This window comes from Tamandua tetradactyla, chromosome 15 (assembly GCF_023851605.1).
Source record: "Tamandua tetradactyla isolate mTamTet1 chromosome 15, mTamTet1.pri, whole genome shotgun sequence".
Classification (NCBI taxonomy): domain Eukaryota; kingdom Metazoa; phylum Chordata; class Mammalia; order Pilosa; family Myrmecophagidae; genus Tamandua; species Tamandua tetradactyla.
In genome coordinates, this window is record NC_135341.1 from 26,926,008 (window position 1) to 26,942,001 (window position 15,994).

At 36.3% G+C, this 15,994-nt stretch overlaps 1 protein-coding gene across 24 annotated transcripts in view; it reads right to left on the reverse strand.

Moving 5' to 3' along the window:
- Nucleotides 1-9,365: 9,365 nt before the first annotated feature.
- The window catches only part of SLMAP (sarcolemma associated protein), a 256,378-nt gene continuing 249,749 nt past the window's right edge, over nt 9,366-15,994 (reverse strand). For 12 of the 24 annotated variants that reach the window (XM_077128904.1, XM_077128899.1, XM_077128900.1 and 9 more), the window contains 3 exons: nt 14,571-14,705; nt 12,548-12,637; nt 9,366-11,234 (listed from right to left, as the gene is read on the reverse strand). In XM_077128904.1, coding sequence (XP_076985019.1) covers nt 12,554-12,637; nt 14,571-14,705 — 219 coding nt within the window. In that variant the 3' untranslated portion in view covers nt 9,366-11,234; nt 12,548-12,553. The remainder of the gene's footprint in view (nt 11,235-12,547; nt 12,638-14,570; nt 14,706-15,994) is intronic. The other 12 variants (XM_077128903.1, XM_077128898.1, XM_077128892.1 and 9 more) reach the window with 1 other exon arrangement.

Below are 15,994 nucleotides of genomic sequence, written 5' to 3' on the forward strand. Positions count from 1 at the left end.
CTGTCTGGGAGAACCAGTTCCGGTGAGATCACAGAGGGGCGCGGGCTTTCCTGGGCGGGACGGCAAGCGGCCGGAGTCCCTCCCTTCCTCCTTCCCAGGCCAGCTGGCAGAATTGGGCAGGCGGTCCCCTTGGGCTGCTGCGGCTGGCGCCCCCACCACGCGAGGCCCCCCGGACCAACTGAGAGAGTTGGGTCGGAAATCCCCAGACTGCGGAGAACGGTGACCAGGGGGTCCCTTCCAAACACGTGACTCCCCAGTCCGGCTGGGAACAGTGCACTCTCCCAGGCTGCGACAGCTGGTGCCCTTCCGCCACGCTTGGCGCCCCGGGCCGAGTAGGAAATTCGGTCGGGTGCTCTCCCGTGCTGCGGCGGCCAGCGACCCTCCCCGCGTTCGGACCCCTGGGCTGGCTGGCACTCTTCCAAGACGCTTTGGCTGCTGAACCTCCCCTACGGCGAGAGTTTTCCAGAGTTAAAGGACCCACAGCAACTTTTACTGGTGGATCCCATAGACAAACGTGTGCCACGAGCGCCACCTACTGGGCAGGATAAGAAAAACAGAACCCAGAGATTTCACAGAAAAATCTTTCAACCTGTGGGGTCCAACACCCAGGAAAATCTGCCTAAATGCCCAGACGCCAGCAGAAGATAATGGATCACGCTCAGAAAATTGAAAATATGGCCCAGTTAAAGGAACGAACCAATAGTTCAAATGAGATACAGGAGCTGAAACAACTAATGCTGAATATACGAACAGAAATGGAAAACCTCTTCAAAAACGAAATCGATAAATTGAGGGAGGACATGAAGAAGACATGGGCTGATCAAAAAGAAGAAATAGAAAAACTGAAAAAAACAAATCACAGAGCTTATGGAAGTGAAGGATAAAGTAGAAAAGATGGAAAAAACAATGGATACCTACAATGGTAGATTTCAAGAGACAGAAGATAGAATTAGTGATTTGGAGGATGGAATATCTGAATTCCAAAAAGAAACAGAAACTATCCGGAAAAGAATGGAAAAATTTGAACAGGGTATCAGGGAACTCAAGGACAATATGAACCGCACAAATATACGTGTTGTGGGTGTCCCAGAAGAAGAAGAGAAGGGAAAAGGAGGAGAAAAACTAATGGAAGAAATTTTCACTGAAAATTTCCCAACTCTTATGAAAGATCTAAAATTACAGATCCAAGAAGTGCAGCGCACCCCAAAGAGATTAGACCCAAATAGGCGTTCCCCAAGACACTTATTAGTTAGAATGTCAGAGGTCAAAGAGAAAGAGAGGATCTTGAAAGCAGCGAGAGAGAAGCAATCCATCACATACAAGGGAAACCCAATAAGACTATGTGTAGATTTCTCAGCAGAAACCATGGAAGCTAGAAGACAGTGGGATGATATATTTAAGTTACTAAAAGAAAAAAACTGCCAACCAAGACTCCTATATCCAGCAAAATTGTCCTTCAAAAATGAGGGAGAAATTAAAACATTCTCAGACAAAAAGTCACTGAGAGAATTTGTGACCAAGAGACCAGCTCTGCAAGAAATACTAAAGGGAGCACTAGAGTCAGAACCGAAAAGACAGAAGAGAGAGGTATGGAGAAGAGTGTAGAAAGAAGGAAAGTCAGATATGATATATATAATACAAAAGGCAAAATGGCAGAGGAAAATATTATCCAAACAGTAATAACACTAAATGTTAATGTACTGAATTCCCCAATCAAAAGACATAGATTGGCAGAATGGATTAAAAAACAGGATCCTTCTATATCCTGTCTACAGGAAACACATCTTAGACCCAAAGATAAATATAGGTTGAAAGTGAAAGGTTGGGAAAAGATATTTCATGCAAATAACAGCCAGAAAAGAGCAGGAGTGGCTATACTAATATCCAACAAATTAGACTTCAAATGTAAAACAGTTAAAAGAGACAAAGAAGGACACTATCTACTAATAAAAGGAACAATTAAACAAGAAGACATAACAATCATAAATATTTACGCACCGAACCAGAATGCCCCAAAATACGTGAGGAATACACTGCAAACACTGAAAAGGGAAATAGACACATATACCATAATAGTTGGAGACTTCAATTCACCACTCTCATCAATGGACAGAACATCTAGACAGAGAATCAATAAAGAAATAGAGAATCTGAATATTACTATAAAGGAGCTAGACTTAACAGACATTTATAGGACATTACATCCCACAACAGCAGGATACACCTTTTTTTCAAGTGCTCATGGATCATTCTCAAAGATAGACCATATGCTGGGTCACAAAGCAAGTCTCAACAAATTTAAAAAGATTGAAATCATACACAACACTCTCTCGGATCATAAAGGAATGAAGTTGGAAATCAATAATAGGCAGAGTGCCAGAAAATTCACAAATACGTGGAGGCTCAACAACACACTCTTAAACAACAAGTGGGTCAAAGAAGAAATTGCAAGAGAAATTAGTAAATACCTAGAGGCGAATGAAAATGAAAACACAACATATCAAAACTTATGGGACGCAGCAAAGGCAGTGCTAAGAGGGAAATTTATTGCCCTAAATGCCTTTATCAGAAAAGAAGAAAAGGCAAAAATGCAGGAATTAACTGTCCACTTGGAAGAACTGGAGAAAGAACAGCAAACTAATCCCAAAGCAAGCAAAAGGAAAGAAATAACAAAGATTAGAGCAGAAATAAATGAAATTGAAAACATGAAAACAATAGAGAAAATCAATAAGACCAGAAGTTGGTTCTATGAGAAAATCAATAAGATTGATGGGCCCTTAGCAAGATTGACAAAAAGAAGAAGAGAGAGGATGCAAATAAATAAGATCAGAAATGGAAGAGGAGACATAACTACTGACCTCACAAAAATAAAGCAGGTAATAACAGGATACTATGAACAACTTTACGCTAATAAATACAACAATTTAGATGAAATGGACGGGTTCCTGGAAAGACATGAACAACCAACTTTGACTCAAGAAGAAATAGAAGACCTCAACAAACCAATCGCAAGTAAAGAGATTGAATTAGTCATTCAAAAGCTCCCTAAAAAGAAAAGTCCAGGACCAGACGGCTTCACATGTGAATTCTATCAAACATTCCAGAAAGAATTAGTACCAACTCTCCTCAAACTCTTCAAAAAAATCGAAGTGGAGGGAAAACTACCTAATTCATTCTATGAAACCAACATCACCCTCATACCAAAACCAGGCAAAGATATTACAAAAAAAGAAAACTACAGACCAATCTCTCTAATGAATATAGATGCAAAAATCCTCAATAAAATTCTAGCAAATCGTATCCAACAACACATTAAAAGAATTATGCATCATGACCAAGTAGGATTCATCCCAGGTATGCAAGGATGGTTCAATATAAGAAAATCAATGTAATACACCACATCAACAAATCAAAGCAGAAAAATCACATGATCATCTCAATTGATGCAGAGAAGGCATTCGACAAGATTCAACATCCTTTCCTGTTGAAAACACTTCAAAAGATAGGAATACAAGGGAACTTCCTTAAAATGATAGAGGGAATATATGAAAAACCCACAGCTAATATCATCCTCAATGGGGAAAAATTGAAAACTTTCCCCCTAAGATCAGGAACAAGACAAGGATGTCCACTATCACCACTATTATTCAACATTGTGTTGGAGGTTCTAGCCAGAGCAATTAGACAAGAAAAAGAAATACAAGGCATCAAAATTGGAAAGGAAGAAGTAAAACTATCACTGTTTGCAGACGATATGATACTATACGTCGAAAACCTGGAAAAATCCACAACAAAACTACTAGAGCTAATAAATGAGTACAGCAAAGTAGCAGGTTACAAGATCAACATTCAAAAATCTGTAGCATTTCTATACACTAGTAATGAACAAGCTGAGGGGGAAATCAAGAAACCAATCCCATTTACAATCGCAACTAAAAGAACAAAATACCTAGGAATAAATTTAACTAAAGAGACAAAAAACCTATATAAAGAAAACTACAAAAAACTGCTAAAAGAAATCACAGAAGACCTAAATAGATGGAAGGGCATACCGTGTTCATGGATTGGAAGACTAAATATAATTAAGATGTCAATCCTACCTAAACTGATCTACAGATTCAATGCAATACCAATCAAAATCCCAACAACTTATTTTTCAGAATTAGAAAAACCAATAAGCAAATTTATCTGGAAGGGCAGGGTGCCCCGAATTGCTAAAAACATCTTGAGGAAAAAAAACGAAGCTGGAGGTCTTGCGCTGCCGGACTTTAAGGCATATTATGAAGCCACAGTGGTCAAAACAGCATGGTATTGGCATAAAGATAGATATATCGACCAATGGAATCGAATAGAGTGCTCAGATATAGACCCTCTCATCTAGGGACATTTGATCTTTGATAAGGCAGTCAAGCCAACTCACCTGGGACAGAACAGTCTCTTCAATAAATGGTGCCTAGAGAACTGGATATCCATATGTAAAAGAATGAAAGAAGACCCGCATCTCACACCTTATACAAAAGTTAACTCAAAATGGATCAAAGATCTAAACATTAGGCCTAAGACCATAAAACAGTTAGAGGAAAATGTAGGGAGATATCTTATGGATCTTACAACTGGAGGCGGTTTTATGGACCTTAAACCTAAAGCAAGAGCACTGAAGAAAGAAATAAATAAATGGGAGCTCCTCAAAATTAAACACTTTTGTGCATCAAAGAACTTCATCAAGAAAGTAGAAAGACAGCCTACACAATGGGAGATAATATTTGGAAATGACATATCAGATAAAGGTCTAGTATCCAGAATATATAAAGAGATTGTTCAACTCAACAACAAAAAGACAGCCAACCCAATTACAAAATGGGAAAAAGACTTGAACAGACACCTACCAGAAGAGGAAATACGGATGGCCAAGAGGCACATGAAGAGATGCTCAATGTCCCTGGCCATTAGAGAAATGCAAATCAAAACCACAATGAGATAACATCTCACACCCACCAGAATGGCCATTATCAACAAAACAGAAAATGACAAGTGCTGGAGAGGATGCGGAGAAAGAGGCACACTTATCCACTGTTGGTGGGAATGTCAAATGGTGCAATCACTGTGGAAGGCAGTTTGGCAGTTCCTCAAAAAGCTGAATATAGAATTGCCATATGACCCAGCAATACCATTGCTGGGAATATACTCAAAGGACTTAAGGGCAAAGACAGAAACGGACATTTGCATACCAATGTTTATAGCAGCGTTATTTACAATTGCAAAGAGATGGAAACAGCCAAAATGTCCATCAACAGAAGAATGGCTAAACAAACTGTGGTATATACATATGATGGAATATTATGCAGCTTTAAGACAGGATAAACTTATGAAGCATGTAATAACATGGATGGACCTAGAGAACATTATGCTGAGTGAGTCCAGCCAAAAACTAAAGGACAAATACTGTACGGTCCCACTGATGTGAACGGACATTCGAGAATAAACTTGGAATATGTCATTGGTAACAGAGTCCAGCAGGAGTTAGAAACAGGGTAAGATAATGGGTAATTGTAGCTGAAGGGATACAGACTGTGCAACAGGACTAGATACAAAAACTCAAAAATGGACAGCACAATAATACCTAATTGTAAAGTAATCATGTGAAAACACTGAATGAAGCTGCATCTGAGCTATAGGTTTTTTTTTTTTTACTATTATTATTACTTTTATTTCTTTTCTCTATATTAACATTCTATATCTTTTTCTGTTGTGTTGCTAGTTCTTCTAAACTGATGCAAATGTACTAAGAAATGATGATCATGCATCTATGTGATGATGTTAAGAATTACTGATTGCATATGTAGAATGGTATGATTTCTAAATGTTAGGTTAATTTCTTTTTTTCCGTTAATTAATAAAAAAAAAAAAAGAGAAGGGGTAATTGGAGCTGAAGGGATACAGAATGTGCAACAGGACTGGATATAAAAACTCAGAAATGGACAGCACAATACTACCTAATTGTAATGCAATTATGTTAAAACATTGAATGAAGCTGCATGTGAGGTATAGGTTTTTTTTTTTCTCTCTATTATCGTTTTAATTCTTATTCTGTTGTCTTTTTATTTCTTTTTCTAAATCGATGCAAATGAACTAAGAAATAATGAATATGCAACTATGTGATGATATTAAGAATTACTGATTATACATGTAGAATGGAATGATTTCTAAATGTTTTGTTAATTTTTTTTAATTAAAAAAAAAAACCACGACAAAACCTAGAGTATAATTTCATACAGTAGAAATTTGGATCTCTGCTAAATGAAGTCTGTTACCTAGATGAACTCTGGCCAGCCGCAGAAGTCAAGATGAGAAAAGGAAGTGAACACCAGCTGTGGACAGTGGGAGCATAACCAGCAGAAGTTCCTCTACCTTCTCCTTTCTTCCCCATCCCTTTAGACTTTATCTCAGTGTTTCTATATTTTTAAATGGCTTTATCTCAGTGTGCTTGCCTGACAGGGTAAAAAGCATATATCAAAAGATCTGGGATGAAACATGCTAAGTCTTTAATAAGAAATATACTGTTGCCTAATCTACTGAATGGGTAGCACTGTAAACACATGGAATAAGACACAGTGAACCCTTGTCTCCATGTAGAAGGGTTACTATTGACTCCATCAAATCTACATCCCAGCCCACCAACATAAGACTCTACAAACAGCCAGTATGGCCAAGACACTTTTCCCTGGCTTAAAAAAGAAAATCCTTCACTAGTTACCTGTTACTTGTAAGGTACAGTTCAAACCATTTAACAAGACAAAAAGACAGTACACAAAGCCTTAAAAATACTTCTTAATCACAATGACTTTCCCAAGAAAATCAACCTCAGATCTTAATGGTTTACAAAGCCAGATACTTCAAGTGAAAACAATCCTGTACCTTCTAATAGTGAGACTCACCTTTGACTCTGCAGCCAGATGTCCCTGGCTTGAATGTTGGGTAGCTGCAGAAGAAAGGAAATGGTCCCTTCCTCTATGGTTCTACAGGCTGTCTTCCTGTACTGACTGCACTGTACTGTAGTTGCCAGTTTCCTTGCCTGTATCTCTTCTAGAGCAAAAGCTCTAAAAAAAATAGGGACTGAGCATTGCCACCATCTAGAACTGTGCTTCATAACAGACAATAATTATTTGTTAAGTGAATGAATATAAAACCATCAAAACCTGGAGATACAATGTGCAGTGGCCAACAAAAAAAATAAACAACTTAGTTCTCAACTTTTTAACTATTATTATGACCCCAAGTCAAACACTGCTTTTTCCCTGATAAGCAAAAACATGAGACTGATTGAGAAGGCCCTCCAGCACTATGATCCTATGTACATATGTATACATATAAAAAAGGATGTTTAAAGTTGTAAGACTGATTTTTAAATGAACACATCAGAATTCATAAGTGCAAGTGAACAGTAGCTCCTTCAATGTTAAGTACTTAAGTATGTTAAATACTCATTCAAGGGCAGGCCACGGTGGCTCAGCAGGCAAGAATGCTTGTCTGCCATGCCAAAGGACCCGGGTTTGATTCCCGGTGCCTGCCCATGTAAAAAATATATATATATACTCATTCAATATGGTAACCAATTTGAAATTCTGCAGAACTTTTGTTTTTCTTTTTAATTAAGAGCAAAACCAAATAGCCTTATAAAAGTGACAAAAAACACGTTTACCACTAAAAAGAAACCAAAAATTATAAAGGGGGAGAGGAATTAACTACAATCAAACTCACTCAGAAACAAATAACTACTGTAGCCTAAGTATAAATCTTTCCAAGTCCTCCTGCTATAAACATATCCTCTATGTCCACATTTTTTTCCTTTATAAAACCACAGTTAATCTACACTGTTTCTTTTAATTACTTAATTTAATTAATATAGTATGAATATCTTTCTACATACTTTGCAAGCACAGTAACCTGTAGAGTAGCAATATTAATTTATTTCACCAATCTCCCATTGCTGGATGTTTATATTGTTTGTCACTATTACAAACTATGCTGCAGTGAGTATGCTGGTAGTTAAATTTTTGTGCAAACAATTATGTTCTCAGAATAAATGTCCAGACATGGATTTTTTTTGGAATAAAGCTGAAAGTTTTTAATTCTGTTGATTTGCTTGCAATTTTTCTCTCTTATAGATTTCCATCTTTTTGGAAATATATAATCACTGAAAAAGCCAAAATTCACTGGGTAGGATTGGTAGGAAGGGGGTTGGGATTGTCAGGTCTGGTGATAAAAGTGAGAGATCAAGCTGGGTACTACTGTTTTGGCTGAATGCCTCAGACTCGACAGCCATGTAACTGGTTTTCACATGTGACCCGAAATGGCTCTGAGAACAGTTACAACAGGAATTCCAAAAGGGTTGTAGGCAACTGGTGCATTACCAAAAGAAGCTTACCATTTTCAAAAGAGGTAGCTATGAGGGGGAAAAACATAGCTAGGTATCTCCAGCACTGATATTTTCTTAGGATTTGCTACGTTGTAGTCATATGTCATTCACAAACATACAGATTCTCAACTGTTGAGTCAGTCAATTCATTTTAAATAGATGCACGGTTCACCTAAAGCTTTAATATTTGTAATATTTTTTCCAGTATGACAGTCTCATAAATATGTATTTACCACGTATAGGAATTTCACATACATTGTCTTTTTAATTTTCAGAATATCACAAAAACTATAGAATTTTTTCCCCCCATTTTATAGGTGAGGAAATGGAGACTCAGAAAAGATAAGTGATTTGCCCAAGGTTAACATAGTTGATAAAAGGTAGAGCCAAGATGCCATTTTCCGATCTGTTTAGCTTCAAATGTTACATTCTTTTTATTTTCTGTTCTAACCATATAGCATCTTTGAATACTTCTTAAATGTACCATGATAGGGCCATAGAATTCTTAACTGCTATGCTTAAAATTTATTAGTGACTCTATTGCTAACAGTGAATAATCCTATGTTTTATTTAACCTGGAAGTGAACTGAACAAAACTGGAGGTACTGCTTATGAATAGGTACATTCATATTCTTGAGAAAAACAGGTAGTAACTACAAAAACCCATTTATCAATTTGAATAAAGTAAATATTGATACTAGATCTTAAATTTAAAGAGATGTGTCTGGCAAGGAGTCACATTTTAACAACAAGAGGAAAAAATTTTAAGCATTAAGCTAAATAAAAGACTAATAAAACTTACAGGAAACAGCTCAGTGTTTTCTCTTAAACCTTGAGGAACACCAAAGGCATGCTGTGTTGCATAAAGAGTCATTTCAAGAAAAGATTATTAACAGTAGTAGAATAGTGGAATCAGCACTAAGAATTTCAATGATATCCAACTCAAAAATACTTGGGAGAGTAAAGTTATTTTATTAAATCATGCACATCACGTGTGTTAGTGCAAATAGTTTAATCTGTACTCCAGAAATTCTATTGTACTTTATATCTTTACAAAATAGATTTAAAACAATTATTTACTTTAAAAAATGTAATTCTGAAGTTAAGCATTTCAGAACAATATTTGCAATAACCTATATACAAGAGGTACTGGGTACCACTGGCATATTAGCATTCTGTGGTGGAGTGGCTTCCTGCAACAGAAAATGATGAAATGAACTATATGACAGTATTTTCTACAAGTCATTTGTGATTAATTCCTCCATAAAACCAGTGATCCTCCCAACAGCAAATCCCAAATGGCTTAAAATATAACTTTTAAAGTATAAATAATGCCTGTCAAGCATCACAAGGCAAATTATATTCTAAACTCCTATTTCAATATTTTGCTAGAACTGTGGATTGCCACAGAACATTCAAGCCAATTCACTGCCATTCCCTCCATGTCTTCATTGACAGAAAAATTTAACTATGTGATACTTTAGGATATTCTATGACTTAAATAAACTTTATGGACATAACTGTGGTGTTACACAAAACCGTAGCTAAATTTTTACTTCCGTGTTTTAAATTTATAACACAAGCAGTGTTTAGGTGCTTCATTGTGCATGGAACACTGTTTAATCTTGGATACAGCGCTTCTCATTAACAGAATTTCCCAATTATCAACAATAAAAAGAAAATAACCATTTGCATACCCAACTTGGAAATCTGTTGATAGTTAACAACAGCTCACCTTGAACATGAATTATCTCCATAACATCATAACCAAATTAAGCTTATTGAAAGAGATATTAATTCTTTCTTCAATTAAACATGCTTGGAGGAAAAGATGACAGAAAAAAAAAACATGCTTCCTAAAAATGCTGTATATAAGAAAGTAACTTGGCTTTTAAAGAAAATATCTCTTTAAATACATGAGGTTTAATAAATTACATTCCAATTGACTCAACAGTTTGGTTCACTGCACTGAAATTATGTAATTACTATGTTTTTGCTCCCAGAAATACTTCAGTTTGCTCAAGAAAATACACACTCTCATGGAAAGTTTTTCAAAATTGATGTCCTCCTCCACATCTTCAAGTCACATTAAGGCTGAACAAGAGTGATATAGTCTCCAAATTATCACTAAAACAGAATATTTTCCAAATGTATTTTTCATTAAAAAAAAATCCACACAAATAGTTGCCTCTAAATCTTGTTCCCAATAGCTCAGTGGTTTTATAACAAGTAAAAATGGCGTAAATATGTAAAAAATATATATATATGTGTATATATCTCAAACTGATAGGCACTGAGCACACAGGGCCTCTCTTCCCATGTATGTATTGGTTGTTTGGTTTGGGTAGTTATCGAATCAGAAAAATGAATTATCTGGTCATCAGAATTCAGAGTAAAATACCCATAAATTTATGTTATAAATAATTTGGTGTACCAAGAAGCCTACTTTAGGCCACCATAATATTTAGAATTTCAACATACTAATTTAAAAATACATGAAAAATTGCAAGCAAATTATTGCTCACAGTAGAATAAAGTCACAATTTTATATCCTCTTTATAGACAGATACATTTTATATAATTTAAAGCAATGACCCTACAGGTGTATTCTTGAAGTTTTGCTGTTTTAAGAGGTAAAAAGGAAGAAAATGGTTCTGTTTGTCCCCAGCATGAGTGTGATGCCAGCTTCTAGAGGGAGGACGGTGTACGGACTCAAGAAACGCTCTCATGGAGAAGCTCTAGCCAGACCTGGCACATACAGCACGATGGCTGTCACTGCAACCAGGGTGGCCAACATGGGCATCCAGGGCCAGGGTTTCTGTGTGGAAAGAAACCAAGAGTCAATATCACATTCTTCCCTCTTTTCATACCTATTAATCCCTTGGTTCCGGAGAGTCCTGAATACTCAACAGAACATTAGAAAACTCTTAATCCTTGCATTGATAAGAATAAATCTTCAAGAGAAAAAAAATGGTGATGGGGGCGCATAGGTGTGAGGAGAGCCATAAGAGCAGGAACCCTGTAAGAGGACCACTATGCAGGTAAGTGTTTGGCAGTTTTCAACTTTGTTACAGTTGAAACCTAGTAGTGACTTCTAAGAAACTCTCTGGGCTCAGCTTCATTATTTATACCTGTGTCTATAATACTCAACATAACTGATGTACAAAGACGCCTGCAATACGTCTTTTGCCTAAAATGTTTATTTCTTGATAAAAACCAGACTCACATGTTAGTACAGGTTTATATGAGGGGCTGGTGGGTAAAGGTGATAGAAAGAAAATGACCAAGGCTTTGATCCTCTAATTTGAAACCACAAAAGGTAAAACAGATGGGGTTCAAGATGAGAAAGTACTATTAAGGGACTGTGCCTGTCTGATGGTTCTGGTAAAGACCTTGCCCTGTGTTCATTTTATATACTGTAGTAACATGCATGTCAGGTAGAGGAAAGTATGGATGCACTGTACCCTGTTAACTTGCCTTGGATGAAAACTTTATTTTCATTTGTGTTCTAAGGGTCTTACTGAGAAAGTTGGTTTTTAAAGAAATATTGCGATATTGCAGATCAAGACTAAGGAAAATATGATATAGGTTTATACTCTCATAAGTAAGTACACACTTATGTAGTTAAGATTATGAGCCAATGATCCATTATGCCAATTTCATTCTTTTTCATTTTCATAGCTCAGGTATAAACAGGCAAAGAGTGGAAACAAATAAACTCTACACTATGGAAGGGTAGAAGGGAGGAGGGAGAAGAAAGCTGGCTGAAAACTTAAAAGAGGCAAACTCTTCATTTCTCATTCAATTCTGATTAAACATATAACTGGGAACAGGGTATTAAGATAGCAATAATTCATAGTTTATTCCAGGGACAAGACTCAGTTAAAGAAAGCATATTAACTGGTTAGATTAAACTCATGGTTAGCATTACTACAAAGGAAACAAGACAAAATGTTATGTGATTAGTTGATTGCTCAGTTCATTGGTATGACACAATACATGGCATACTAAATGAAGGGTTTGCTTCAGGTAACAAAATACCTGTGTGGTTTTGCCATGCACTATATTACAAATATGGCACAAACAGGTGACGGGGACAAACAGACAAGGACTCAACAGTAGTGCTTGTACCTTTCTCTACCACAATGGACCGAAACACCAAAACAGGAAAGCCAGGAATAGGCCGATGAATATGGCTGGGACGGGTTGTAATATGGAAGGCTAAAGAAGGGAAGGGATATTAAAATCATTTTGTGCTATTAAAAAAATCAAATAAGATGATTTAGACCCCCGGGGGGTGGGAGGGAGAGGAAGACTGAGGTAATAAAACTCAGGTTTTGCACTGATTCAAACATTTTAAAGACATCTAACACAATCCAGAATGATGGACTGTGGTATATACGTTGGCAAACTACCAGTTTTAAAGGAACAGTTGAAGTCAATGGACAGTATGGGCATCCCTAATACCCTAATAAAATGTAACATGTTAAGACAGAGCAATGACAAAGACTTCACCAACTGATGCTCTGCTTCACAGTACATTATTTTAGTTCCACACCCCAGAATCCATTATTTGACAATGTACTCACTGGGAAAAGGCTAGGACTTATTTTACCCCTTGATCAAAGACTTTAAAAAAAACTCCTTTGCTTATGAAACGGTACTACTTCCAAGCTTACAAATAAATGCCTGGTGTGCTTCCTTAATCAGGCAAGAGATCCAACACAATATTTGATAAACACTTCCTGTATAAAGACAGGCAGCTGAGTCTAAGGGCTTTCAACTATCTTACTGAAATATAATTAATTTTTAAAATAGGAAGGGAATTACTATGATGATTGTTATTACAGAATAACACTTTACAATGTGTCTAATAGCCAAAAATTATACGCAAAAAGGGAAATTTCTCAAAGGTGAATTCTTTTTAGAATTATACATAATAATGGCAAGGTTACTTTTTAAAAGGTTCTAATAGTACAGGGACTCTGTTCTGATTATACTAGATATCTTCATAGATTAATTTAGTAGGAAATGTACTAAAATTCTATAATCAGAGGGATGTGAATTAACATGAAAAAGAGAAGTAACAAAACCACTGTGATGTGATTTCAGAAGTTTTGTAATCTATATTTGCAAAAATAAATGTAACCCACTTTCGTTTAGTATAAAGCCTCCAGACCCAATTCATCAAGTTCTAAAAGGCATTTACCTAAGCCACAAGCCTTGTCTAAAACCAAAGACTTTCTTTAGCGACGGACAGTTGAACACAACTCATGAACATTTTGTGTGCAACTGTGTTTAACTGGATGGCCATGCAACATCATTCTTTTTTCACTTGTGCTGCAAGTTAAGCAGAGTGCTTTCCTCAATAGGAAGCATGTGGCTCACATCCACTGCAGTGTCCAAGCTGTGACAGAGGCTTCAAATAAGTCAGAGCACAACCAACCACAATGAACATCCATCAGTTAGGGCCTACGAAGGCAATGACCACCAAAACATACAACACAACATTTATTTAGTATAACACCTTTTTAAAGACCATCTGCCTTTCTAGTAAATGAAAAACATTTTGTTAAAATTCAATTTATACCAAAATGTCCCAATTTTACATATTAACGCACACTCATAAAATCCTACGGAATTATTTTCTAATGTTTATAGGAGGTCATAAACTTACTAAGCTTTTTTAGGAATGTGCCTTAGTGAGGACATTGATATAAAATGAAAAATAGAATTGTCTATTTTTTGACAGAGTCAAATGCTAAAGAGTCGAAATGTACTATACTCTTATAGGAAGGTCCCTGGCAATGCACCAATTCATTCCTAAAAGGCAAGAAACAACAAGCAGATGATTTCTTAGTGACAGAACTTCAGACTCATTCTGGAAAAAGCTGATGGTTCTTAAGTAAATTGATTTCTTGCAAAGAAGTTTCTTCCTCCAGGTAGTCCTTAGGCTCTTCCAGGGATATAGAGTAAAGGGGCAAATTCTTATTCAAAAATTTGACAGCATAGTGATTCCATCATAGAACTATATCATGAAAAGCTTAGTTCATTTGGACACAGGTCATTAGTTTTCCAAATCAGTACTAAAATTCTCTGAAAAGAAATTTTAGAGATCTCCCCTATTTCTTAACCAAAATTTGCAAAGACTTACATTGTTGCCTTTCTCTTGGAGCAGCTTCAGGTTGTCTTTACATTGTTTGAGCTCATCTGTGATTGACTGTTTTTCCTGCTCAGTCATTTCAAACTTCAACTTCAGTTCTGAGAGAACAGTCTGTGTCTTTTCATACTAAAGGCAAAGAGAAAACAGTGTGCAGACTCAACTTAAAATGGGTGTGAAGTTATGGTTCTAGATAGGCTTATATACCAGATCCTATTTAGTCATCTGCAACACCAAAGTTCAACTTTTTTGTTTTAAGAAGTTTACACTCATAATAAGAAGTCTTTAGTGTTGATTTGATACTAGGAAACAAACTTCTGGTTTTGGAGTTAAAAAGAAAAATAACAGAAGTCACCATTTTGTCATCTGTTCCTAACATACAGGGTCACTTTTTCCACTGAGTTATAGGAGAAAAGGAAAATGTCAAACCAAGCAAAGGAAAGCAGATGAAGAAAAACTCCCTGGCCTAATTAAATGGTAAGGTTAGGAAGCCTGAGTTTATATTCTGATAAATAATATTGGCCAAATTATTTTAGACTTGAAGTCTAAAGTATTAACTCCAAGTATGCCTCCCTTTATTCATTGAGCATTAATTAAATTTTAATTAATTAAATTTTAATTTAATTAAAGTATTCTGGAAAAGTGAATCTTCCAAGCAAATGAAACAGAGAAATGCATCTAAAGCACCTACCACTATGACTGAGTCATTTTATCTGTCCACTTCAAAACTTCTAAGCATCAGTTGAAAATAATTCAAAAAAAATTTGTTTCTGATAGAAATTTTTCTATAATGAAACTTGCTATTCCTGCTCTGGAAAACAGTTCACTGTATATATTTTATACAGTAATTATATATACAGTAATTGAACTTTCAGAGGGACAAGCTATCCCTTCCACATAGGTAAGGCAAATGTGACATAGGGTCACATAGTGCCATTTGCCCTTTAAATGGCCCCAGGAGGCTGGATTCTAGCAAGGTTCAACTTCTAGATATTGCCTCTTACATGCAAGCTGGGCTACTACTCAAAGAGCAGAAACTGTTCTGTTGCTGTCTGTGCCTTTGTGACCTCCGTTACTTCACTCTGACATCTCTGAAGATTTTAGAAAGAAGATAGAAAGACAAGAACCGAGTATAAAGTAACTATACCATGGATGTGGCATACCAGAAAAGTTCCTCCTTTCCCCTACATATAGCCCATGAGGCTGGAAAGCCTTCAGTCCCTTTCTATCTATATTGTATAAATTTTTCAATAAAGAACACCGTTATAATGGTACCTTAAAAAATGCAAATATTTTGGAGTGGTTAATTGGGAGCTCATCATTATGCACTTTAAAGATAAATATTAAGAAAAATGTGAATGTATGAAAACATTAAATGGAGGATATTGGTGGAGGGGGCTTAGGATCAGCATAGGGGT